We start from the raw sequence: 27,783 nt of genomic DNA on the forward strand, positions 1-27,783 counted from the left end.
GCTTAGGGCAGGCCTGGCAGTGACTGAGCTCCAGCACTGCAGCTCAGCGCTGAGCTCAGCCCTCTTAGAGAAACACCGGCTTCCCGCACATGACAGTCTTAACATTGTCTTGAAAAATTCCAGTTCCTAGCACTAAAAAGTCCAAACCAAACTTCATCACAATGACCTTCAACTTCTAAGCTGTTAGCAAAGTCTGATTTCTCCTTAACACAGTTCTGTTTTATGGATAAACAAGCAACTAAGCAGTCAGGAGCCAATTTTGGTATATGGAATAAGAAAGCACAATCTTAAGTCTATTCTTTCAAAGACCTCTGAAATGAATAATGTAACACATTTGTCAGGTTCCTGAAAGATCTCAGGCTAGAAATTATTTTGTCTACAGCTCTTCAATTTTCTTTGTAGCATGTGCAATTKTTCTTGACCTCTTCTCGTTAGTTTGAATTCTTGAGTTACTGCCAAAGCTTTTGGAATTTTGTAGTTACCATCTTCTACCTCTGGCTTGTAGCTTCCTCAAGCAATAAAAACAACAGCAGCACCGCATAAGGGAGAAATTCAGTATTTCCAAGATTTCTTTCTTCTGAATAGCACATAAAACATAAAAGCACATAATAGCAGCTTCTGAATAGCGCATAATCAGCGCAATTAAAAAACATTTTCTGAGTTTTATTTTAACTTTTCTCTATAATTTTAGTTTATCCCAAATCTCCTTCCATTTGTCCTTTGGGAAATGTGAAAGGACTTTTGTCAAACACCCTTTTTTATATACTTGATAATAAATTTCCTGTTTGGCTATGCTGAATGCATATTCTATTCTCATTTTTATAGGGACGGCAAAATACTGAATAACAAACATTTACTTCTCAGTGTACCAGTCTCGAAAATGGTTATTCATCAGGGAAAATAACAAAACTGAAATCCACATAAAGTTTTAAATCTCATGCATACAATTTCATAAACAGTTGGTGGGCAAAAGAAAAAACTAATAAGAAATCAATGAAACTATATGCATACTAAATGTATAGAATTTTAAAGATACTTCTCAGTTAAAAGGAGTGTAATATTATTAAGTGTAGAACATTCTCCTGAATTTCAAAACAAGACTGGAAATTCAATAGTAGGTTTGAAAAAAAGATGTTAAAACTCCTTAAATAGTTCTTTTGATATTCAACTCACTTTCATTCTGTCTCATATTTTCTTCAGCTGATATGACAAACCACCTTATATTAAGGAAGCAAAATCAATTTACACAGCTGTGTGACAGAGAAATCAATTTCCACATTTAAAAGTTTATTTCAGAGCTTTCTATGAACTCAAACCTGACATTATATTGATTTATAATCAAACCAAACTACTAATGTCTTTTCCAAAAGACATGGCCTAGAAAATGCTGGAAATTTGAAATAGGATTCTGAACTAGATTTCTAAGTCAAAATTAGGTTGCAAATTCTACATTCTTCTCTACTACCTCACTACCTCATCCCAATATACATGTCCTTTTAAATATATATCATATTTATAATTTTGGCCTGATTTACCATTCTATGACTGCACTTTTACATAAGTCTAATTCTATCAGGAGCACAGCATACATATTCTACCAAAATGAATTTCCACTGCACTGAATACCAAATAATTACTTTGAGTGAAGAGAGAGTTAAGAAATACGTAATGGAAGCTTTTAGGAAAACAACAACAAGCAATCACTTGAATTTTCTCATTCAAGAAACTCCTAACTCCTGGGGTTAGGCCAAAAGACATATATTTTCCCACGTTTTATAGTATAGCGTAGGTTACCACTTCCTTTTTAAGTTTTCTCATCATCCCACATTCATACACAAATCAGATTACAAGGAATGTTCTAATCACATAAAGCCCCTTACACTGTTTTTCACTGTCCTTTTAACAAGACCAGTGATACAGAAATAGGATGTTTGGAAATCCAWTCCCCAAAGGGGAAATCACACAGAATGTGCTCTTCAGCTTTCAAGCTTTGGTTTTATATGCATTATATGCATTATTACTTTACCAACAGCATTGCTTTGAATACAGAAAAGATTCTAGTTCGTGTGTATTAGTCACAGGACATAATTTCACTGAAAATAACAGAAAAGAGTAAGCAAAGATATACGCACAAAACTGCAAAGCAAATGGAACTGAAACATAGCAGCAAGTTACCAATCAGAAAGCACTCAATAAAACTCGTAAATCTACRAGATGTTCTCGTCTAACTGAATCCAGCTGCAGTCCCAGCTTCACAATCAAAACAGAATCTGTTAGAATGATAACAAGTGAATTAATCTTTCGTGATTACCTGAGTTTCTTTCTTATTTGTTCCTTCTTCTGAATCTGACTGGTGCTCCTGTTCATTTTCATCACTCTGGTGAAAGAAGGAGAGATGAAGAATAATTAAGATGTTGAAAGTTGACTGTTAGAATAGTACTTAACTGAAAATGTATAGAGCATATACGGGATATGTTGCAGCTGCAGCATATGTGCAATAGAAAATAATTGTTTGATGATTTGTTTTCCTTACATAAATACTATAATTCATTCTTACTATGCGTTGGTTATTAGAGCCTTCAGAATTCATTTTAGCATTATCAACATAATTCATAGCATTTTTATTTCATTTGTGAATGTTTCCGAAGAGATGCATGGAAACATACCTTGAAACACTTTTCCCAGAACAAAGTTAGATACCATACTCCTCTAAACTATACTCTATTGTAAGAAGGCACAGTACACATTCTGTATTCTGCAAACTGTGGCTTTACATTAGTAGTAATAATCTTTCACTTACATCTTGAGTCCAATAAGAGACTCCTGTAGGTCGTCGTTTTTCTCTTGGTCGCCGTCTTTCCCTTATTGATTTAGTTTGTGACTTATCTTCCTCCTTTTCTTCCTCTTTTTTGCCTCCTTCTGTTAATAGAAGCTTGCTTGTTCATTTAATTATGACACAGAAATTATTTAATCTTCTCAGATATTTCTCCATCTTTTACAATACTTAGAATGAATGTTTTAACCCAAAATAAATTAGCTACAGAGCTCCTTCTCCCATACAGATTTTGTAGTAATACACATTCCTTAGTATGCAGCTCTAAAGTACTGCAAATATTGTTCGAATTGTCAAACTGTAAAATATTAATTCCATCTGAACTACCTAAACAAAATGTTTCAGTATAGCGTTAGTACACTACAAATTGGATTTAAGATGCATTTTCTTAGAACTGTCACATAACTAGAATWACATCTGTAACAACAGACATTGTATGAAACACAGCATTATAAAAGTATAAGACAATTCCCTGCCATTCTGTATCAAATAAGTAATTTCCTACTTGTTTCTACTTCTATGCATCAAGACACCCATATTAAAAATTTCTGATGTCTGACAATTCTTCYCTAAAAGATTCAGAATCCACTCTTTCATTACAGACCTCTCTATTCTCCCCTCTGAAGAACAGAATCTTCCAGGCTGAATTAATACGATATTATAAATCTCTTTTTCTGTAGAAGAAAGACAGTTGCCACTCATCACTGAGTAAACAGGTTAGGAATCTGATCGATCACCTACACATTAACAAATAATTTGTACAGAAGAAAATATTTTCCAAGTTATTTACCTATTATTCAATCTGCTAGTCTTGTATTAAAGCAAGAAACACAGATTTAGGTGCAGATCCAAGCATCACTGCTAATGAGCTGTACCATCACTAGCCTTATGAGCTAAATGAATATGTTACCACGAAGCAAGAATAAAATAGAAAAGAAGAAAATACAAATATTCATCTTTCTCAATTAAATATATTACAGTTTTACCTCTTGCCTTTCCAATGGTAATATGTTTCTCACCCTAAAATTATAACCTGAAAAGCCTTCTGTAACTAGTATTTACATAAGGATCATGTCCATAGAAATGTCTAGAAGAAATTTCCTAAGGAAAGCATGTTATTACTGAAAAAGTTGAATCCAAATTTTTCATGTTCATGTCAGAACAGAAAAGAAGAAACAAAAGCAAGCACATCCCTGAAGCTGACTCAGTAACATCTTCAGAAAAAAAAAACATCTACAGAAGATGGCAGTATTGGATATTTGAGATCCATGGCACCTTTAATCAGATCCTCTGTATCAGAAACCTATTAATTTCGAACAGTAACTGTATCCTGAATCAGTAATTTTCGTTCAAACATTTCTCYCTAGTTAACATGCCTTTTCATAGCCAACTAAAAAGGCAAGAGATCTCTGAGAATTGTAACTGGTGATTCACATGTGAAATGATGGTAAAAACTCTACAATATCCAAGAAAAGCTTTTTTCTGACATCTAAGTCTAACAACCTAATCTTCTGCATAAGATTAGATAAACAAGTTGCATATGATTCCATGAAATACGACAAGCAACCACCACACTGCTACCAAAAATGGGTCTCCTCCTTTTCCAGTTGTTAATGAAACCATGAGAGTGCATCGTTCCACTTCATCAGTTATCAATTCCTCGTATTTTTCGGAGGAAGAAAATTAAAATATTCAGTAATTATTTAATCAGGTATAATTTCCCTCAATACCTGCAAAYAACTATTCAAACTACTTTCAAACTACTCAAGTGTAGTATTTTATGACAGATGTTATTGCTCTTTTAAAGCAGGAATTAAAATACTTGGGGGCACAGTGATGGCAGGGACTTGTTGACTTTCCTACAATCCACCAAGGCAAAAACCCAGGCTCAAACTCACAGGATGAAAATCTGTTTTTCTTCTCTATATGAAAATTGTGCAACTTCTTATACGAAAGTAGAGTAAGATATATCTTGACTGGCTTTACATACCGCACAAACTATCTTTAGGAACATAATCTGTCTTTGACAATTAAACCCAAGACATCCCTGCACATATAGTACTCCTACCTCTCTCACCTTCCTTTGTTCCGCTCCGAGAATAGGCAGAAGTTATACCTATAAGGCTGTTTGGTCTGTTTAGTTGACTTGAAGTTGAAAGCGAGCTAGTGGAGGTGGTGAGCGAAGAGGTGGATGACGAAGAAGCTGAAGTTGAAGTTGGTCTATAGCGATGATATGGCTATTCAGCAGAAAAATGTCAAAATTAATTTAGATAGTAAGCAAAACAAAAATARGACAGTAAAACATATAAATGTGTACATAAATATTTATGGTAATACCAAATGTGTAATAGTATAATTGGAGTTAAGACTCATGTAATTTCTCTACCTAAAGAGACCCATCATGAAAATACCTCTTCAACAGTTCGGGAATATCTTTGTCTATAATCATCATCTTTCGTTTCAGATTCTTTCTTTTCYTCTTGCTTTTCTTTATCTTGCTTTTCTTTCTCCTCTTTTTCTTTTTCTTCATTCTCCTGTTCTCTGGTTCGTGTGGGGCGACTTCTTCCTATAGTTTTTTCAGCCTCTTGAAGATCTGTCAATGTTACACCCTGTGAAAACAAGCAGTGAGCAAACAACTATTCAATATATTGCTCAACTTGCATTACTCTAGATGATCGCGCCATGTAAGCCAGTTTTAAATACAAAATTCAGCTTTAAAAAATTATTTCTACCCATTAAGAAATAAATTCTACCTATAAGCTTTTCTTTCAAGTCTTGGAACCAAGTGTCACTTCTGGATCAGCAATTTTTGCTCTGATGTGATCTACAACAGATTCATCAGCAAATRTTTCAACTGAACTACTACATAGACACAAATCATGCAGAAATCATTATATACTAAGCTTCAATGACAGCAGAGACAGAGAAAGTTATAATTCATTCTTAAGATTCTCCAACTAAAAATAGTTTTTGAAATAAGCTCTGAAAGCTAACAATTTTTGAAAGGAAAAAAAAAATACAGCTTTACTACACTTTCAGCCTGAAACACTCCTGAAATACTATACGTGATTTATTCTTCAAAGTCAATTTTTGGGCTGCTGTCATCAGTTATTTCCTTGCTTTTTGTCCTGATACTGTGGCAATACAGTAATCTCCTGTAGCTTGTTCACTGTAGAGGTTCCACAATATTCAGCCTATGATCTGACAGTCTTTCAGGTTTGTCAATGAGTAGCAAGAGGCAAAAAGGAATTGCCCTGGGATGATCCCATCAAACAGTGCAGGCCTCTCAACAGGAAATGTTACCAGAAGTATTTAAGGTGTTTGCAATCACAAAGATTTGTAAGTAACATCAGCAGTCAATTTAGTTATTGACTCAGTCTTAAAGCAGAGAGGACGGTGGCTATTTCTTTATTCTGCTTTATCCAGGACCTACTCTGCTGATTTTTCTCAATCTGACAGCAGACAGAAAAAGAGATGGAGAAAAACACTTCCCAGAGAATAATGGTTGGTAATCACTTGGCTGCTCTGAAAGCATTCAAGTAATGTTTAAGGATCACCTACTTTGCCACTGTCACATCCATTTATGTATGAGGACTGCGCTGATTGAAATTCAATAATGTAAGATAGTTCCATCAGAAACAGTGAAGAACCACCAAATAAATCAGTACCTAAACTCAGAGAGAGACTCTGAGAGGTGACATACTATTAGATTCTAGACAGCATATATATTATTAGATTATTAAAATATTAGATTAGATTGCAAATACAAAAAAAGCTGTCAACCAGCACTCCTCTGTATGCACAGAAACAAAGTTTACTTTTTCATGACATGAATCCTTGCTTAGCTATCCATACAATCAGTTCAATCATACATCTTTAATAGTCCAAATGCAGAAAAAGGCTTAGAAACTGAAATAATACAGTATATTATGCCTTTTTTTCTCATGTAAAATCTTGAGCTATAGCATATGGCTGTTAGTTCTTGAAGAATTCAAAGCCTTATGTTCAGATATCTCCATAACAAGGGGTGCAATTCCTTCAATAAGCCATTTTACCACAGGGCAATCAAAAGCCTCTCAAATTTGCACTGAGTCCTTCTTTGGTTTAGAAAAACCAAACCTGAAGTGCACAATGGAGAGAGTGCACAGCTTTCTTTCATAAGAAAGTTAAAAAGAAAAAGAAAAAAAAAAGGCATGTATTTCCTCTGTTGGTACACTTTTATATCAGGAAAACAAATCCTCTTATTTGGATCTTTACTGGCAAACTGAAACATCACTGTACTCAGAGAGCTACATGGGTGTGTTTCCATAAATGCAGAAGTTATAACAAAATTGTACCTGTGTAGATCTTCTGGACTGCCTTGCTTGCCTGGATCTAGCTTTTCTTTGGGACTCTGACTCTTCATCCCTTACTGGAGTGAGGTATGATCTAAAGAGTTAATTACAAAGAAAATTAGCAAATAGGAATTATTTTTGTGTGACACATTAAACAGTAAAAAAAAAAAAAAGACTGAAAAGATAGTTGGAAGAAAATTGTAATAAAATACTATATGAATACATACATCTTCTTTAAAAAAAGTTCACATTTTTAAACTGAATACATTGGACCTATCTAAATATTTAAAGATCGATTACATTTTAGACATCATCATGTCCTATTCATCAAGATTGTAGCTTTGCTACTCAATTAAAATACGTAGTTTCCTCCTTACATTTGTGTTCACAGTTTCCTGTAAATATAACAAGCTTTTTTGGTGTTTCACCAGTCTGCCAATGTAAGAGTAAAGCACCTCTTACACTTACATATACACAGAAGATATTTGTGTGTGTGTGTGTGTGTGTACCTTTAATAGAATGTAGGCTTTCAAGTACAGCTAATGGAGAATGACTCATTATACCACGTATGGCATCAGAGATTAAAAATCTTTGAGCAGGCAGTTACCACATTTTCACATGAATAATCCATAATTCGGTTAAGACAGCTCCCTTTCAAAAAAAAAAACCTCGTATTTGAAAATAAATTCCGCAGAACACACACAAGAAGCTCTGCTGAGTTAGCAGGGAACTGCCAGATGGTTCCGGCCAAGGGACTACAAAGAGACACAGGCCTGGACTCTTCAAATAAATTCTCCAACTCAGAGAATAGCAGCTTAAAACAACAAAAATGGCAATCAAAAAAGCAACATCTATGGAAGTATCACACCCTGCATCATCTCTTTTAATAAAAGGCCAGATGGGCCCAAAGGATCATGTTTATTGCATCCTCCTCCTCCTTCTCCATCAGCAGTGGATTAGGTGCCAGCTATGCATCTTAACAAAAAACTAAATAATTTGGAAGTTCTTAATGCACTTGATCAYATTCTATTAAATGATATTCTGGCAATGTTCTAGCAGTCTAATCCTGAACTTTTTTTTTAATCGTCACATTTGCTAAAGATCAAAAAAAGGAAAAGCTGAAGGTTGCTAAAAGCTGCTTTCACAACATACAAAACCATTTCTGAGCCTCTTCAGATCACAAAACTAGCTGTACTAAACTAGTAAACTCAGATTTAAACATTTTCTGATTGTGTCTGTTTTAATTTGATTATATAAAAATATCTGGCTAAGGATTCAAATGTTCTATGTCTGAGAAACCACTGGCTAGTAGCAATTGAACCATCCTTCTGTAGAATGAACAGTTGTGCTGTCAACCCCGTAGCACCTTTATCAGCTAGTGCACGCCAAAACCAGCTCCAAAACAAGGCTAAGCCAAGGCGATCTCATCCTTCTAAATCACTTGAGAAACGCTTCCAAAATCCCCCTAGGAAGCACAAGGCCCTAGCTATAGCAGGGAAAGGGTGCCTGTTAGCTGCTCTAGCTCTCTCCTGGGCAGCTGGCCCGCATGGGTCGTGGAGCAGTCAGGTCCATGGCGCAGGCCAGGCAGTGCGAGCTTGAGCCTTAGGCCGGCCCCGCCGCCATTACACACTGGAGCCACGCCCAGGCCTGGCAATGGCGGCTGTGCCGCCCCAGCTGCTCCCACTGCACTCCCAGCAAGGGAAACTGTAACCCTATTGTCTTCTGGTGGTGCCCAGTGACAGGACAGTGTGTAAGCTGAAACACAGGCAGCTCCATCTCCACATGAGGAAGAACTTTTTCCCTATGAGGGTGACAGAGCCCTGGCACAGGCTGCCCAGGGAGGCTGTGGAGTCTCCTTCTCTGGAGATCTTCCCAACCCGCCTGGATGCCGCCCCGTACCCCGTGCTCTGGGTGTCCCTGCTGGAGCAGGGGGTTGGACTGGATGATCTCTAGAGGTCCCTTCCAACCTCAACCGTTCYGTGACTCTGTGATTCTGTCAGGTTCATGCAGTAGGAATCAAAGGGCTCTTTCTAGGATCCCTTGTAAATGCCCTATAGGTTAACTGTGCCATTTTGCTTATGCTCCAAAGATTTTAAGGCTACCAGTTCATCATGCTCTTCCCTTCTGCTCTAAACCAAGCCTGCAAATTAGATAAGCAGCACAGCTTCTTTAGTTCACTCCAAAATGACGCATCACTACATAATTCGCTACTAAAAGTAGTCTGTAAGGTGTTTACTTTTCAAATACTCTTTGAAGTTATTTCAAAAATACCTCCCAAATATATATATTTTACTCTATAAATATAGATTAACCAACTTCGCTTCTCATACATGTGCAGATATTTAAGGCACAACCTTTCAATGCACATGGTAGTCATTTCGATTTTTTCTGGTATCTAAGACTTAATGGGTATTTTAGTACAGCATGAAGAATGGCCTCTACAACAGTGCATTACACAATCAGCCCAGAGTCAGGTAAATGATTAAAAGGTAAGAAACTTCAGGCCTATTGCAGATAGCTTTTATCTACTGCTTGACTCTATTTTTATGAATGCTGCAAAGAGATTGCTTTGTTGGGTGCTGTCAAAATTTGATATGGAAAATCACAGGTTGTTATCAGAACACGTTGTAACTGCTGTGACTGCAGCTCGGCGGGCAGGGAGAAACACCTCTTCTCACAAAAGCTACTTCACCCCACGATGGGGCACCACAGGAAAAAAAGAGCCTACAAATATCCTGAATGGGCCATAAGCTGCRGAATCTTCAAAGGTTTTTGTTGCTCCCTAGTGTGAATTGCAACAGTTCAGGTTTCTCCTGTAGCAAGAGCTTCATCACCGCCACAAAAGCACTGCAATATATGTGCTGCTATAGGATTTCCACTTCAGAACTCCTGCAGGAGCAACACAGAACTCCCAACTTATATTTTAGCAGAGGCGTAAGGGGACAAACATTTATAAATAGCCGTATAATAAGCAAAACCCAGAGAAAACTAACAGCATTTAACAACTTTGTGAGCTATGCATCTATAAATAGGAGATAACAACTATTTATGGCAATATAAACATGCACCAATCAGAACTCATTCTCCATATAAGAGTACATAGTTTGCATTCTTAAAATAAGATTTACATCAGTTCTTATTCATTCTTCATACTAAATAACATTTAAACCATTATATTTAAAACTGTACCATATTTTTTGAATGGAAGAGACCCTAAATTACCCGAAGAAATAAACAGAATGTGTTTGGTTCACAGTCGTCTCTCAGTAAGGCCAGGCCTACAAAATGACTGAAACACAAAGCCACATAGTAACTTGTTAGCATACCATCAGTGGCACAGTAGCTCAAATGGCCACAATGTGCTTGTAATAAGTAGCTAATGATCAATTTTCTTATTTCTTCCAGCGTTTTTACATAATTCCATTATAGATATTTTTGAGAGGACTCATTTAATCTACTAATAAAAATACAAATAAGCAAACACACATACCAAATGAGACTTCAAAGATACCCAAAAATCTAGAGTCCAGAAGTTTCACAAACCAGTATTAATTTCTTGGTATTAATTCTTGTTATTAATTTCTAATACAAACTGAGGTACGTTGCTGGTTGTTTTAATATGCAGTAAGCAAGCAAAACGGCTTCACCCATTGTCCAATCCAAATTCGTGGTAACCAACACATTCCTTTACACAAGCAAGAACATTACTTTTGTACAAGAGCAAGATGACTCTTAGGACCTTTACACACCTCCGTCTCTCCCTGACCTCTGATGTTGAGGACACAGTGCCAGAAGTAGCTGTAGTCATGGCTGTGGTAGTGGCTGTAGCATTTACAATAGATGGTGCAACAGGAACGGTCACTGCTGTAGGAACACTGTCCTTGTCTTTCTCAGTACTATCCTCAGCCCACAAACGATTTGAGGTACTACAGCATAAACAAGCAGCAACACAAAAAAAGAGAAAAGGAAACAGCTAAACAATGAAAGCACTTTACTGAACATCTAATAACATGTAAATTGAGGGATGGATTTTTTTTATTTTTTAAAAAGCAWACTGAGAAATGTCTCGGCTATGAAAGCTCAACTTTGAGCTATCGAATGGAAGAAATTAAGAATGAAACAGTTCGCAATAACTGAACCTTTATTCTTAATCCTTCTGACATTGGATTTATTCTTTTTTTAACCAACATGGCTGCCACTTTACAGCAGACAGCCACTGAGAATTTTGAGCCGAATTGTATGAAGTTAAACCAAATTTAACAGAAAAATGAAAAAATCCAGAACCCCAGGATCTACTAAACAAAAACGCATGCACGTACATAAGCACATAATAGACCTGACAAATAAAAAACAAACCATAAAAAACAAAACCAAAGCACCTTGGTGCCATTACCTGCTTTGTACACCTGCCGAAGTAGAACCCGTTGTAGTCTTTGTAGTAGTGTTTGTGCTGGCGGGCAGTGTCTTCTGAAGACCAGCCGAAGAGGTAACTGTTGATGTAGTACTTGGAACGCTAGAACTAATCAAATCATCTTGTCTTCTACCAAAGGAGCCACTGAAGGAGAGACATTTGCAGCAGAGGCATTTGGATTACTTAGTTCATGGATTACTCTCATGTTCATCAAAGTATCACATCCACCAAATTCCTGCCTGTCTGTTCTGGATCTCAATCAGGCCTTGGAAACTYGGAGCAAAAGAAACCTTGTCCAAAGCCTTTATCTTCACTACTTCCTTGATTGAGGCCTTGGAATTACGGCTTCAGAGGCAGAGAGAAGGATCCCTTAGCCCTGACCGTTTCCCCACAGGAACAGGTGACAGAGAAATGGCACCTCACACCTCTGTGTATTACTGCCTTGATTGCATCTACTGCCATCTACCACTTAGGGCTCCTAATGCCCTGTGTTCAAAACACTGTTTCACCCACACTGAAGGTCTCATAAAATACAGAAGTTTACTCYAAAGCTCGACTAAAACAAAAATGTCATCAACATTGTTCCTCTCATATCTTTCAAAAAATTAAATGTGCAGGTTTTCTTTGCCTACTTGCTTTCTGTTTTTAGCTCTAACCTCTCCCAGAAAGACTGACCTCCTACTTATTCTTTTCCCTTCAAGCTGCAAAGACAAGCCAGTGGTTTCCCCAATTCTATCAGTTGGTTCTGGTTAAACAAGTTTTGTATGGCCATGTGAGGATGTTTGCCCCATGCCTAAACTTAGCATCCCACAGGTAGGACAGACAGAACACAGTATTACTAGTGACAGAGAATTTGATGAAGTATGCTTGTTTGTCATTCTGCTATTGATCTTTTTCTTATTCCTATGAATCCTTAAAGGGCAAAAAAAAAAAAAAGGAAAAAAAAAGGAAAAAAAAAACCACAATAAAAGCACCACATACTATTTAAAGTGAGACTGTACTGCATTTGAGGGCTGAAGCATAAACATTGTGAAAGTTAACATCCACAAAGATTGGTCTCATAAATCAATTGTGGCCATTTTCGAGCAAGAGTATGAGATTTGGGCAATAATTCTCTTACATCCAACATTAGGAATATCAAATTAGGTATTATGTGGTATGAAACAGGCTGCCACTAAATTTACGTGAATGTCATGACACAGAAAAAGGGCATAAGGAAGCATTTAAGTTCCTGTCACAATGTAAACCATCAGTGTATTTCACTTTGCAGCTTAGCTATGTGAATGACAAACTTTTCATCTATCTGTTCATTTTAAATATTTATTGTCCGCTCCTGCAAAAAGTAAATCCAATGAAGAACTTTACTTATTTCAGTCACACTGAAATTTTAGAATGGAGCAGAGTTATGTCATAAAAAAAAAAACACCCAAAAACGCAAGAGAAAATCCTGCACCTTCTTTGATAGCTTGTGTTTAATGATGTAGGACCTTCATTCAAACTGTTTTTCTTAGCATCTTCCTCCCATTTTCTTCTTGTGTATGAACTGCCACCACGTATTGAGCTAGCAGATGACTCCCTGTAAAAAATATTATATTTTTGCAAACTCATATTAAAGCAGGTTCTTTTTGAAGGGAGCTTAAAAGGAGTTTCAAATTAAAGAGGAAAAGTGTGGAGGATTGGGACTTATAAATGTAAGAGTGCAGAACAGCAATAACCTTTTGCAGATAGACCTTTTCAAGCTCCTGTGGAAGAACACTGCATTCAGATTAACAGTGGTAGAAATGTAGCAGAAAACAAATATCCAAAATGTTGACGGGAATTTCATTCACACTAAACAAATCACCAACTTTTAGGTGGACCATTTCTTTTTAAGAATTCAAAGCAGTTTTTCCACCGGCTACTACAAGGTGGAATCAAAGGGAAACCAAAGGGAACTTTTGGATAACTAAAGGGAAACRACAGCAAACTCTGTCTGCTGCAGAAGTTGATTTTGGAAGCTTCTTGCGTTTTGGGATGTTGCGATGGGAAGCTCCGAGGCTGTGGAGCATGTGGAGCACAAGACACTGGCGCCGCATGCGAGAGGCTGCGAGCCACGGCCCGTGGGCTGCATGTCCCCTGCTGCCCATCCTTGAGCCAGAACGAATGTCCAGCCTGTTGCTGCGGTTTATGGCGGCTAGAAATAACCTTGTAAAAAAGCTACCTAGAAAAATTACCTCAAAGGTTAATTCRGAGATATAAAAACTTCAGTTTCTACCAGAAACAGCAATGGAAAGAGAGGAAAAGGAGGAAGGGGAGGGAGGAGAGGGAGGACAAAGGGATCTATCTTTCATAAAACTACATATAGAAAGTATTCAAGTTTGTGAGGGAAAATACAACAAAATCTTGCAAAAATGTAAGGTGCTCAAATACTTGTCTCCAGATCTTCAGAATTTACTGCAAACCTTTTTTTGCACAACAAGGTCTGCCAGCCCTCCTGCAACTGCAAGTTTCRAGAAGGATCAAATCCTTCACATCCAACACAGTGTTTCCTGTTAATACCAAAGAGAAACACTAACTCTGCCACACATGTATGAAGGTCCTGAAGCAAGATAAACCTTTTAATTGCCAGAAGGGATCATTTTGCCAAGACACTACAGATTTCAGCCCTTTTGSAGCAGAATCAGCCACTCCAGCAAGGCTGAGAGCCGGAGACCTGTTTATCTAAAAGCCCAGCTGGGATCCATCTGGAAGTGCTTTGCAGGACCAGCCACAGGAAGTTATCTGGCTTACACTAACGAGCTGCAAGCCAGACAAGCAGGTGTCCACACAGGCAGAACAAGAATGCAACAAGAAGATAAACAACAAGAACAGAGATGAGAGGCAAAGGCAGAGCAGAAACCTTCATGGCTCATCACGGTACCCAAACCAGCAGATGGTTGAACTCTACACGTCAAGGAAGTCAGACCAAACATCAAAAATACCTTATGGCTTTACGTAAGTAAYCTGGGCTGTCTGGCAAATCAGGCAGTAGCCAAGGTATTCGTGCCCTCACAGACTGGGGTATAAGTAGCCTTCATCTCTGGCATTCCCAGGAATAAAAAGGGTGCTCGAGTTGTTTTCAATGAGACTGATGACTTCAGGTCACCCAATGCACATTAGAAAAATAGGATTTTGCTGATAGCAGCTTTCATTTGAAATGATGTCTCTCTATATAWCATGATGGTTAAGACTGGTAGGTCAGTTAGGCAAGTACACCTCAACACTAAAGCAGAATTTAGTCTCCTTGCAACACGAAACAGTAGTTACGCAAAAATGAAACCACAATCTTCGCCCATTCTTAAAATACTACCTAGTCTCTGGAGAATGAGTCTTTAAGCAAATCTCAAAACAATAAAAAAATGAAATAAGACCAGTGTTGAAAACAAACCAAAGCTGACCAGTAAATTCAATCTCAAAGAAAATTTAAAAAATGAAGAATAAAACTAATCAAAGATATACAAAGTTGGCCAAGTAATATGAAAGACGCTAACAAACTAAGAAGAACTCAACACAAAGCAGTTCTTAGTACTCCTTAACTTCTGGACTGCTAGGCAGTTTCATGATTTTGTATTTTTCTTATTTCTCCTCTACACCCGATTCTGCTCTTGTCATATCATAGTTTGGAGTTTAAAATGGATAATTACAATTTAGATGGGCTGCACACATTTGGAAACTGGATTACACTATGTATTAACATAATCTATGAACCAGGATAATGCTACAAATTAGCRTTTTGTCTTTATAATTGTAAAGTTGTCAGACTTTCTAAAATGAACTAATTTCATATTCAACAGAAGTGATTTTCTTCATAGTCACCTGTTTTCTTTTTCATCAATRTCAGAGGTACTGGCCAGTCGTCTTGGTATTGTTGGCGCAACGTAAGCAAGTCTAGTTCCTTTTCCATCTTTTTCCTAAAATATATGTATTTTTTAATCAGTATTACAATCACTGATTATAATTCTACTGGTTGGAAAACAATCATTAAGACAACATCAGTCATATTTCTATTATTCTGTTATTCCAATAATACATGAGCTTTCATGTGAATTTGAAGTTCATAAGGGCTACACCAGGAATTAAAAACTCTTTTCATTCCGGTGATAACACTGATTTCAATTCTGAGGTTTCTACTTTACTGCAGCACAACTCCAAAATTCATGATTGAAAGCAGTGTAGTATTAATCTTAATCCTGAAAACATATTTAGACATCTGTAACTGTAACAGAACCACGGAAGTTATATGCTGATCAGTTAACTGGACCAAATCAGTCCTTTGGTTGGCTCRGTGTGTTGAAGTTACTGACATTAACACCTTTAAAAATGACTATGGAATGCAAAAAGACCTTCCTTCTTTTAAGACTCTTTCAACACCACTCTCCAAGTGATGCATATCAATTCTCTGGTCTCCCTTAACCTCCAAATAGTACCCCTTAGCAGTACAAGTCCCCAGAGCCCCAGACTTAGGAAGACGATGATGAAGGTCCTCTAAGTAAGTAGAGATGCATATGATTCTCTGAAGAGACTAAAGCTGCACAATTTAACTTGCTGGCATAGTGCTAGGGAGCATGGTGTACACTCTAATGACAGCGCACGTTCACAAGACGTCATTAACATTCAGGCTAATTGCAGTAGAGCAGCTCTTCAAAACGTTGGCGCCCACTGAAACCCATTACCTTTTCCTTGTTGTCCAACGAAGAGGAGAGTCTAGGGCTTGAAGCGGAGCGCATGACCCCCGCAGAGTCCTTTTCTTTCTGAGCTTCCTTGGAAGCAGTAATCTCTGCGAGGGCACCGTAACTACCAGTTTTTCGAAGACACAACCGCCAAGAAGCTGGAGATTCATCTTTCCTCTCCTCCTCTTTGGGAGAAACCTTGGTTGATGAYGTTGGAAACTACAAAACACAGTAGCAAATTAAAGGCTATTAATTTAAAATTTCTCTGTAAACTCATTCATGCTTTTCATGGAGACTTGAGATCAGAAGTAATTTTAACAATCACAGAAGTGTTGGATTTTCAGGGGTTTTGTGATAAAAGATAACCTGGACACTCTTTTCTTGAATTAATTAATGAGATAAGAAACAGAAGACTGCTCAGGAAATGCTACTCCTCTAAAAGTTAGCTTGCAAAAACCCACTCCTTGGAACACACACTATGATCAGGGGATGCAAACAGAAGCTTCCACAAACTCAAAACCATGCAACTCTGGTATGAACATTCGGATTAAAGATGTTATTTCGCAGCCTGTACCCAAACCTGTGCACAGCAGAGCCTCACCAGAGCCTTTTCACCCTTACTGGGCACAAGCACAATGCCAGTTCTGCGCAAGCCCTGCCTCCACGACGCAGGATCTACCGACTCCRCCACCGGCGCGATAGGAGCAATGAGATCACTCTGAGGCCGGGTRAGACAAGACAGAGAGGAAGATGGACAGAATGGAAAACAGAAACAAAAGGTTGGTTTAAAGCCACGCAGTTTGGTCCCACGTTTATGTTCCGTAGCTCTTCACTGCAGCACAAAATAGCCAAAAGCAGYAAGAGAATTAAAACCTTAGGAAGAGATTCTTATTATACATGACACAGTTGTTTAGCTAATTCAGAGAGAGTTACAGACTGCAAAGAACAGGACAGCAAAGCTGGTTGCCTTAACAAGGCTCAGGCCTAAATCCTAATATGGTTGAGAAATAAGTTCGGAGGATTCGGAGGGCTGGCCTAGCCCTGTGGTACAGCAGGGCATCACATCCTGAGATGCATTTGGGCAATTTAATATATATCCCCTGTACATCATGCATTAAAGAATACTTTGTAAGATGAATTATCATTCGTTTCTACTGTCCATGTGAAAGCAGAGCTCCAAGGAGCCCCAAGGAGCTAAACTCAAACCATGTTACTTCCCTCATCCCCGTTTCTTCTCTTTCTGCCGTGGCTCCAGTCTACTGCAGCTTCGTGTCTCCTGCACATGCTCTGAGGAGGGCTAACCTGTGATCATGCTGTATACAGCAAAATCACTGTGAAGAACAAAGACAGCTCTTCTGATTTACTATCTAGTTTGTTTACATACTCCCAAATCTATTCAACTTGTATGCCACCTTGTATGCCACATACATCTACTGCATTTTTTCCCCCGGGCATTTGCATCTTCCCCTTGGCAGGCTGAATGAACATTCATTTGATTAACTTGTCAAGCTGGAAAAGGCCTTCAACCAGCAACACGGTCTTGCTGGGTTCAGCTTTGAAGCTGTTCACTGAATACACCATGTACCTCAATTCTCTGTTTTCTTCTGTGAAGTCCGAATCACAYGAAATCAGGGCCCTGCAATACTTTCTACTTGTTATTTCAGATACCGCTTTCAATTTCTGCAGCAAAGTACTATATGGTGCTTCTACGGACTCCTGGAAGTTAAGTAACATCTACCATCCATTCCTGAAGTGCATCCCAAATATCCCTCAATATCCCAGATATTGAGAGACATTGGAACAGTAGTTTTTGTGCATGAAAGAAAAGATGAAGATGTGTTTCAGAAAAACAAAAACATCACTCTTCAGAAGATTATTTTCTAAGGAATCTAGCTTTAGATAAATTGATTTTCCTTAGAAAGTGGAGGAAGTGATAGTCCAAACACAGTCCAGACCATCCACACGAATGATTAACAGCTGCTCAGGGTTAAATGTCCTCACTCTCTACTCAAAGCTTTCTTGATACTGTCCCTTGGAAACTAACATTCTTCAGACAACTATGGGAAATTCAGGTTTGCTTTTAAAATTCAGTTTTACCTTGCCTGCAGTTATTGGAATAATACACGAATATAATTACATAGGTGGGATTTTGTTTAATGTGCTCTGCACTGCCATAGTGTTTTCATTTTTTCATTTTGCCCTAACTTTGGCTTTTCAATCCATCCCTCTGCCTCATGCTGACACACTTGCTGAGTAAGGACAGGAGATCCTGACATCTTCTACGGCATCTTTCAGGCACTTCTGAACGCCCAGTGCGAGCACTGAACGCTCTGTTACGGTCAGAGGCAACGCTATTCTCAAACTGAAGATAAACAGTAGTGCTATTAATGTCCTTAGTTCTAAAGCTGCTTAAAATAAATCATAAAAGAAACATAAAATTTGAATATAACAAGTTCACTCAGTTCATTTAAAACATCACTCCTGAATTATGTCACTATTATGAAGTCTAATACGCAGTTTCTGGGAAGTTGGAGGAACAGTCTCTCATGCTTTTACAGGCAATTCTGCATAAACAGTTCTCAAAAAGGTGAATTAACTGGACACTGCAGACTGCCCAGATTATTATACAAACAAGTGCTTTGATATATTCTGCTCTATTCCAAAAAGAGATTAGAAAAYAAATACTAATTATTACATTACCAACATAGAGGGCCCCCAAAAGAAGCCACATACGTGGAAAACACAGTTCTAATCAGCACATATTGCTTCATCAGTTGGACTGTAGTCACATGAAAAAAGGAAGCCTGAAATCCTCTGTAGGCTGCAGCAGTGTCTCCACCAATGTTTCAGTCAAACTCCTTCCAAATGACTTTGAATCCTCATCCTCACCTTTTTAATTTTATTAACCTTATAAATGATACACTTGATTGCAGAAAACAATGCTAGCCAGAACAGAGGAAAAGAACTGTTTCATGGCTCTAAGAAATGAACCTCTCACTTCAATAAAATCTGTTTTCACTTGCCTTCTCCCCATAGCCATGAGGGGCTGACGGGAGAGGAGCAGAGCGTGGCTGAGGGTTTGCAACTCAGTCCAGTTACTTCAGAACCCACAACACAGAGGCGCTCACAAGGCAACAGAAATGAAGCTTCAGAACCACAACAAATTCTGCTTAACAAAGAAAGACAAGTTTTGGTCACTTCACCTAGGATGAGTGTCCAATGGAAATCTTAGACACTGAACCACCTTGTCGCTTCCTTCTGAAGGGCTATACTTTCATTCTCATCATCTTCCTTAGAAGAATTAACATCAAYCTGTTCCATCAAGAAGGAAGAGTAGAAAACTAGAGAAGGGTTGGACATTAAATCTCACGGAGAAACAGGCTGAGATCTTTAGGCTTGGTCACCTAGACTGGTAGAACAGTATCTTCTCCAACTGACAATTTCAAAACTATTCACTCAAGTTAGGAAATGTACAAAAAATCACCAGTTTATACAGGAAAAAACATTTCTTTAGGTAACTGGTATGTAGAATCAAACTACTTATGCTCACACAGAGGAACAGAAATCTGCAAACATATAAATACAAAGTATTTTATCTTACCTTTTTAACAGGTGATGAAGGTGGCCCTTGACCACCGGTTCCCGAAGGTGCCGTCACAGCTCCAGACGCCGACTGAGCACTGCTGGTATTCGCATTGTTAGTTACAGAGGCCAAGGGTTTGGTCTTATCTGCAAAATATTGTCACAATTTTCATTTACAATTTCCTGACTCCCATAGCACAGAGTTGAATTTCTCTTTAACAAATGTGATAGTTAATTTTCCCAGCAGCATTTTATTATTTATGCTTCAGGATTTTCCCTCTCACTCCCAATCTGTACCTTGGTTGTATGGAAAAAAAAAAGCAGCATCATTTGTTCCAGAACCATCCACACATACAACTTTTGCTGTAATTCAGCAATTGTGAAACATTCAGAAATCCAGATGTAGAAGCACAGAATCAGACAGGCTGAAAGTGACCCTGGGAGACTCCAATTCAAACTCCTGCTCAAAGTAGGGTCAAAACTGCTATGACAGGGAGGCTGTAGAGTCTCCTTCTCTGAAGATCTTCCAAACCGGCCTGGATAGGACCCCATGCCCCATGCTCTGGGGGTCCCTGCTTGGGCAGGGGGATTGGACTAGATGATCTCTACAGGTCCCTTCCAACTTCAACCATTCTGTGTGACAGTGCAGGTCAGGTTGCTCTGGACTTTAATCAGGTCTTTAAAGCTTCCAAAGACTCCTCAATCTCTTACACTTTAGTAGTAAGCTAATGCCCCTAAAAATTAACAGTAGAATGTATCTTGCCATATAAGAGTTAATTTGGATAAAAGATGATGTTAATTTAAAGTAAAACATTTATTCTTGGACAACTGTACATGTTGAGTGCGGTGAAATAATTCACTGCACTGTGAATAACCCAGCCAAAGACCCTGGCCACTGGACGAGGCCAGGGCAGGGACTTGCCAGAGCTCTGGCTGCCCACCTGCCCCATCCCTTCTTGGCCCTTGCTTTCGTGGGCTCTGAAACTTCTCCTTGTCCTTCCTGCCCACAGTTCTCTCACTTGCCCTCTTTGCCTGTGGACCGTAACCCGTCCTGCTGCACCCAACACGCTGCCACGGCCATCTGTGCAGGACTGAGCCAGGCAGGACTTCAATCCCCACCGCTTTTGGCCTCTCTAAACATTTCTTTATTTCCATGCTACCTATACAGTGTAGGAGCAGTTTGTTCAGGAAGGGTGCAATGTTTTCACACAGCCTTCCCATAGCCAATGTTCAAACCCAGCGAAGAACCACTCTGTGATTTGAAACGGCATAATTAATGCTACTGCCTATAGCGACAGACACAGCTGAACAGATGCTTTTGAGTAATTACTTTTGCAGTAAACAAATACTAACATGAAAAAAAATTCAGCTTACATGACAAAGTGTGTGTTTAAAGGAAAGCTCCTTTTCAATGCCAGGGAAAAGGAATGATGATAAAATGGGTTATGGTGTTCAACAAGGCAACATGGGCTGACAATGTGAGTTAAGAAAGATGTGAAAAGTTACAAGCTGCTAGGAATTTGCAAATTATAAATCTGCAAAATAAAGCTTTAAAATACATAGGAAAAAATAATAGGAGTGAAAAAAAACATGGAAGGGACAGGTCAATAGGAAAAATGGATCTTTCACAACTGTATTGTGAAATTATTTCAATTAAAGAGACAACATAGTACTATACAAGACTAAGCTAGTACTAGCTTTCAAAACCCATGGAATTATGTCTAATAAAATGTGTTTTAAAAACAAACTGTTGGAAGATTTTTTTTCCAGCTTGTTTTCCTCTCCTTTAGGATGTGCTAGTTTCATATTCATAATTCTCTGCTTGGTTTTACAGAGAGAAATATATTTAAAGTTGTATTCTCACATAATAAAACAAAACGTAGACTTCAGGAGAGCATTTCAAATATCCCGGCAGAAATCACACAGTTTACAATACTTCAGAATACTGAATTATGTTAGAATATTTTACAATCAGAATGTCTTAAGATTTTTCACAAGAAAAGCACCTTCAGCTGAGTAATAAGAAAAAACACAAGCTTAGAGCACCTAAGATGCAGCTCTGCAGGGAAAAGCTTAAATACTGGCTTGCTAAATAAAGTATGATAAAGTCTTGTTGATATTAAAAAGAAAAAAACACAGAGTTTACATAAATTAATTCTTGAGTCACAGTCAAATTTTCCTGGCATAAACTGTCTGCTGGTAATGAAGAGAATAGTTACCAGGATCATAAAGCTGCAGGGACATGACAGTCAGCTCAGTGCCTGGGAAAGTACTATGTGTTTTATATCTATCTATCTATCTATCTATCTATCTATCTATCTATCTATCTATCTATCTATCTATCTATCTCACAGAGGAGCTCAGCCTACCCCACATCCATCTCTGTAAATACGGGGATGCAAGGACACCAAGGTGAACGAGTAACTACAAAGCCAGACAGATTTTTTCTTCCTGTTTAACACTGAAATGTTGGCTTCTTTTAAACATTAAATTTGAGGAATACTTTGTATACTCAGTGAATGGCTCACAAGAAAGGCCATATAAATCTGACAGGCATCTTGCAGAACAAAGAATACACGGCTAAGGTGCCTGACTCCTCTGCAACTAGAAGGAAACATCTTCCCTATCCCCTTCTTCATTCCTTCCCTCCTAACTTAATCCCACACAGAATTTGGCCTTAGATACCTTTAGACACTGCAGGGCCCGATATAAACAGGCAAAAAAATGTCTCCTCCAATGCAGGCTGCACAATSAAATTTAGGCAATGGTGTTTGATTTTTCAGACAGCTACTGTAATGCATCTCTTTGCACACAACTAGATTTCCCAGTAACACTGCCCTTGAACTGAAGTGGTTCATAAAGTAATTGTTMAGCTAATATTAAAATAGCACTTTAATTTAAAACTGAGTTTATTTTAGTATATTAATACTGAAAGTTAAGTATACACACCATTATATTATGAGTATCTGAGCTAGGACTCTCATATTCATTGGTGTTTACTTCAGGATGGCAGGAACAAGTGACATTTACTCTTCTGCAGTTCCAGTAACCTCTGCATCAGTTTTGGGAGCAAACACTACCATGAAGACTCTATTTGTGCTTTGCTGCTGATCTTCTCACCTCTTCCAYGTTCTTTTTGACATGTTATTTAAGGCTTATAACATTCCATCTCTTGCATTCAAATTTGCATTTAACAAGTATATTAACTGCTTCAACCTTAGTAGCCATCAATAAATATATCTTTGTCTTCATGACTATGACTTTATTTTAGCTACATATAAACTTGCTTTAGAATGATYAGAAGCTTACTGACATGTAGAAAAAATGAAAGAAAAAAAGTTAAACTGAAGATACTTAACTCTGTAGCCTGTGATTTTAATGCAGTGAAATTCTACAGTGAAACCCTAAAAATTCAATGCTTCAAATAACGTACCTGTCTCTGCTTCAGATTCTGAGTCATCATCATCATCTTCTTCGCTAGAACAGCTGGATTCATCCTTCTTTCCCTCTTCCTCCTCATCTGCTTTTTCTTGTTCCAGAGACTCTATACTTGATGCATTCTTTTCTTGCTCCATAATCAAAGTTTCTTTGCTGAAATTGCAATAGAAAAATTCTTACTGAATTCTGAAAAATTTACTAAACTCAGGTAAGTAGAACTCTGTGCCAGTTTGTGAAACTGTTTATCATTTGTAATAGCTTACTTACTTTTTGAAAGTTTTTTGTGTCTGATTATTATCCATGGTTGTGGATTCAATCAGGGGAGATTTCTTCTCCCGTTTTTCACTATGAAGCTTCAAAATACAGAGAATAATGAAGTTAAATTGCTAGAATGGTATAAACAGTACAGATGCAACAAAATATTCAAGGAGAGAAGTGTYATCAAACTTTTCCAAATACCAGAACGCATATAAATTTGGAAAGTATCTAAATTCAAGGCTCTAACATCTTAGAAACAGCTTAGTGCAAATCAATTGCTCATTGCTGATGTTCATAAAATGCTCGTCTTGATGATGACAAATTGCCTTCTGGAGGAGGCAAGTGAGACAGCACCTTCTTTCTTCCAAAGCTTTTCAGTGCACATAATTGCCCAAATAMAGGCATGAAAGAATTGCTATGAGAACAATAGCATTACCTTACCAGAAGCCTTGAATTCTTCTTTATTCTTTAAATTACTTATGTACCACAATCAAATGCATAATAAAGATATTATATGTACATGCAAAAGGCCTACCAGATTCTGCTTCTTTTGTAATTCTTCTAAATATCCTAGAATATCTTCATCTGCCACATCAAATGCTGTCTGCCCCTGGGAAAGRGGAAAGATCAAATATCATATGCTACAGCAGAATGTAAACGTAATGGATTATGTCGCCTACAGGCAGGTAAGAAGCACAATTATACAGAGGAATTAAAAAGTATGKATAAGCCAAGTTCCGTTACAAACTGTTAGTTTGTCAGTGATGGAAAACAGTACCACACACCCACTTTTTTGTAACCTAAAGAGAACAACCTATACCTGACGAGTCAAGTACTTTTTCAGAAATAAAGACATGACTTCAAAAATTGTTGCCTTTTAAGGGAAAGAAATCACGCAACAGAAAAGCTATTTGAAAGAACATCTTAGTCCATGATACAATCATATTAGTCCATTCTAAACACCTATTCCAATGGTAGTTGTTTAGATGGACACTCACCAATGCCATATTCTGCCCACCCTGGATCTACCATATATAAATAGCATGGCTTTTTTTTTTTTTTTAAAGGAATTATTCAAGTTAATCCAACAAACTAAATCATACAAAATTTAAATATAGCYATGCCTTTGTATTTTTACAGTATTTAATCTTTACATTCCATTTTAGAAAAAATCTAACACAACTGTTTGTTATTGTCTACCTGAAGAGTGATTTCTATGAGAAATGTATTTGAATACATGGACAACTCACAGTGTGATAAACCGAGCAATGCTGTCACCTGGATTTTCTCCATCTCGCCTTATATCTACTCCAGCGCTGCAATTCCTGCTCAGATCGAATGCTCCCAGCACCTGAGATTCATTTTCCTGTCTGAATGCTAAAAGCTTCAGCAGTTGCCTTTCAAAAAGAAGTCTAATGTATTTAAGTATCATAGTATCATGTGCTGCATCTGTGAGTTTGTATTTAAATACAGTAAGCCTGGACCCCAGGCAGAGCCTAGATGTGCCGTGGTGAGCAGGGCTGCAGCACCGCGCTCTGCGAAGACACCAAAACGCTGTCATGGCCGTGACACGACCAGGCACACAAACAAGTCTGCACTGTGATCCACAATCACGACCGACACAACTGTCCACTGAAAGTGGCCACCAGAGCTTTGCAGGATAATGAGACCTGTTTTGGGACCAGGCTTGCCCGGCTGCCTGTTTCGGTTCAGCAAAGTGTCGCCTAGAGACACATACACCGACACCCCTGATGACACCGGCAAGGCTTGGGCAGCTTAACCAGCTGCTGAGGRTGAACCCTCAAACCACTAGTTTCCTCCACCAAACAGCATCTCCTCACCTACCAGAAGCAAATATTCCAGGCAGCAAGTGTTATCCAAAACGGCCTCACCCCTTCTTCAAACCAGGAGCTTCTGCGTTCACAGTAATACGGTAGTGACTTGGAAACTAAACAACAAAATCACCTCAAGGTCCTATTTACATGATGRTTACAGTTTTTATTTTGGCTTTCTGATTTTACATATATATTAAGTGGATTTATTTCCAAAAACTTCTGAGTAAGACCTGCCTTCACCACAAAAAATATCTGGTAAAAACACCTGTATTAACTGGAAAGTTAGAAATCCAGGCGCAAACTATAACAGCTAATACCCAAAGCTAAGCACGTTAATAATATTGCCCTAGTCCTCCCCAATGCTGAGCACCTATAGCAGAAATCAAACCCAGTTTTCAATGTTYACCATCTCTAAAAGCAAAACCACTTACTGAACACAGCAGGCAGATCTGTCCTGGCTGGCAMAGACAGGCCCACACACCACATGAAATAGCCCATCCATCCCTCACTGAGCTGAACGGATTTCTATGAGCCTCTTTTCTGGACTATCTTCCCAACATTCACACAAGCCCAGGAAAAGTCTAGCGGATAAACCTGAGCAAGCGGCTTCAGACAACTGCATCAGCTTTTGATTCCCAGATACAAATCCTACAGCTGATATCAAGACCCTCTCTAAGCATCCCACAGAAGCTGAGCTGAAGCTATTTAAAATGCGATTCCAGATTTCATTGATTCATTACAAGTAACTGAAATTTCCAAGCAAGATGCCTGGTCTTCAACAAAGAATACAGAGTAGTTTTCCCCTTCATTTATGGAGGACATGTTTGCTAGCTCATGACCTAATTAGGGTCACATTTCAGCACATCTCCCSAGTTTACTTTAAAAACCATTGCCAGGAAGTCCCACAAAGAACCCACCTTAAAAGTTGTGCAGCAATTCACACACACAGTATTGACAGAAATTGGACAGAGATCAGAATCTAGCTCTAAAATGTGACGGGAAAAGATGAAAGGAAGCTTCAGGACTTACACTGTTCAATGAAAGGTTTCAGCTTCTCGTGATGTCAATGCCAAACACTAAAATATTTCTATCTGGGGGCAGCAAAATCTTGCAAAGCCAGTAAATGGCATAGGCCTTTATGTAAAAGTTGAGAATGTACTTCAGGGAGTACTCAAGTAAGGAAATTCCAGTTGATCTTTGTTTCTTCCTTCTGTTAAATTAACTCTGCCTACGTGGAGGTGTATGTATGTTGATCAGCAGGGTGCACCTCTAAAATGTCAATAAAACTACTCTATCTTGAATTTCACTGGCAAATATTAAGATCCCRTGGACCATTCAGTGTAGAACTAAGTGTAAAGCGGGCTCAGAAAATAAATGAGAAAAATCAGAGAAATTAGTTTTGAACACAAACATGCTGATTTGACAAAACATGCATTATAGAAAGCTCCATGTACAGTAAACAGCACTTTATCATCACTTTTCTTACCCTGGCTTCTAAAGTCACTTTAGAGACCAGAACTTTGTATCTTGACAAGGATTACATAAAAATCCTACCACTTTGTTGACAGCCTCCATATCACAAAGGTTTTCCACTAAAATGCGACATGCTTCTTCTTTACCCCAATGAGCAGCAGCATGAAGTGGTGTCCAGCCATCGTAATCTTTAATATTTACATCGTAGCGAGCCTGGATTAAAAGCCTAAAGAAATTCAAAGAATTAATTCTTGACATTGCTGACAGGAACAGCTAAACTGCCATAAAATCATGAAATTGTTCGACATTAATATTCATAAATATTTTAGCTGGGCTATTGGCAATTTATTAATTCTATTTCCATGGAAAAATATTTGCCTTTTCAGTAGGGATGTGACTCTTAAGGGTTATTCAAGAAAAATAGTCCTTGCTTATTTCTTCTTCCAAGTCCATTCTTTCTATAGCGTTAGATAATTTTATGTACGCGAACAGTAACAGAAAGAAGCTTTCTAAAGAAAGCAGCGCTGTAAAATGCCCAGAAGTGTTAGATACAGCTGTTAGCACCCAGGAAAGTATTAAAACCTACTCCTACTCTAACCTGAGGTGCTCAGACCCAGGGGCATCTGCCATCACTAACATTTGGATGCAGTCCCGTGCTCTAGGTGCCCTACGTGTGCAGGGGGGTTGGACTGGATGGTCTCCTAGGTCCCTTCCAAGAGAGGGATCCTGTGATTCCGTGCCGTGAYGCCCCAGCCGGCAGCGCTCGCTGCTCCCGCGGCTCCTCCGGGAGGGCAGCTGCTTTCCAGGCTCTGCTCGGCCCCCAGCTCAGGGCTCAGCTCCGGGCGCCTCGATGCTCAGTGAGTCCCCGGCGCCGCTCTGGCGGCAGTGCCAAGGAGGGCTCTACACTCCTGTGCCAAGGAGGGGTCTACAC

At 38.5% G+C, this 27,783-nt stretch overlaps 1 protein-coding gene across 3 annotated transcripts in view; it reads right to left on the reverse strand.

The window, feature by feature from the left end:
• PPP1R12A (protein phosphatase 1 regulatory subunit 12A) overlaps positions 1–27,783 on the reverse strand; it is a 72,796-nt gene that overhangs the window by 18,382 nt on the left and 26,631 nt on the right. Inside the window, exons 4-18 of one of the 3 annotated variants that reach the window (XM_026049740.1) lie at positions 26,934–27,078; positions 24,080–24,154; positions 23,554–23,639; positions 23,282–23,439; positions 19,868–19,995; positions 16,270–16,485; positions 15,413–15,507; positions 13,032–13,154; positions 11,561–11,722; positions 10,917–11,093; positions 7,171–7,261; positions 5,245–5,442; positions 4,902–5,070; positions 2,801–2,919; positions 2,312–2,377 (exon numbers count right to left, since the gene is read on the reverse strand). In XM_026049740.1, coding sequence (XP_025905525.1) covers positions 2,312–2,377; positions 2,801–2,919; positions 4,902–5,070; positions 5,245–5,442; positions 7,171–7,261; positions 10,917–11,093; positions 11,561–11,722; positions 13,032–13,154; positions 15,413–15,507; positions 16,270–16,485; positions 19,868–19,995; positions 23,282–23,439; positions 23,554–23,639; positions 24,080–24,154; positions 26,934–27,078 — 2,008 coding nt within the window. The remainder of the gene's footprint in view (positions 1–2,311; positions 2,378–2,800; positions 2,920–4,901; positions 5,071–5,244; positions 5,443–7,170; positions 7,262–10,916; positions 11,094–11,560; positions 11,723–13,031; positions 13,155–15,412; positions 15,508–16,269; positions 16,486–19,867; positions 19,996–23,281; positions 23,440–23,553; positions 23,640–24,079; positions 24,155–26,933; positions 27,079–27,783) is intronic. The other 2 variants (XM_026049738.1, XM_026049737.1) reach the window with 2 other exon arrangements.

This window comes from Nothoprocta perdicaria, unplaced genomic scaffold, assembly GCF_003342845.1.
Source record: "Nothoprocta perdicaria isolate Ctin4 unplaced genomic scaffold, notPer1 scaffold_61, whole genome shotgun sequence".
In the NCBI taxonomy this organism is placed as follows: domain Eukaryota; kingdom Metazoa; phylum Chordata; class Aves; order Tinamiformes; family Tinamidae; genus Nothoprocta; species Nothoprocta perdicaria.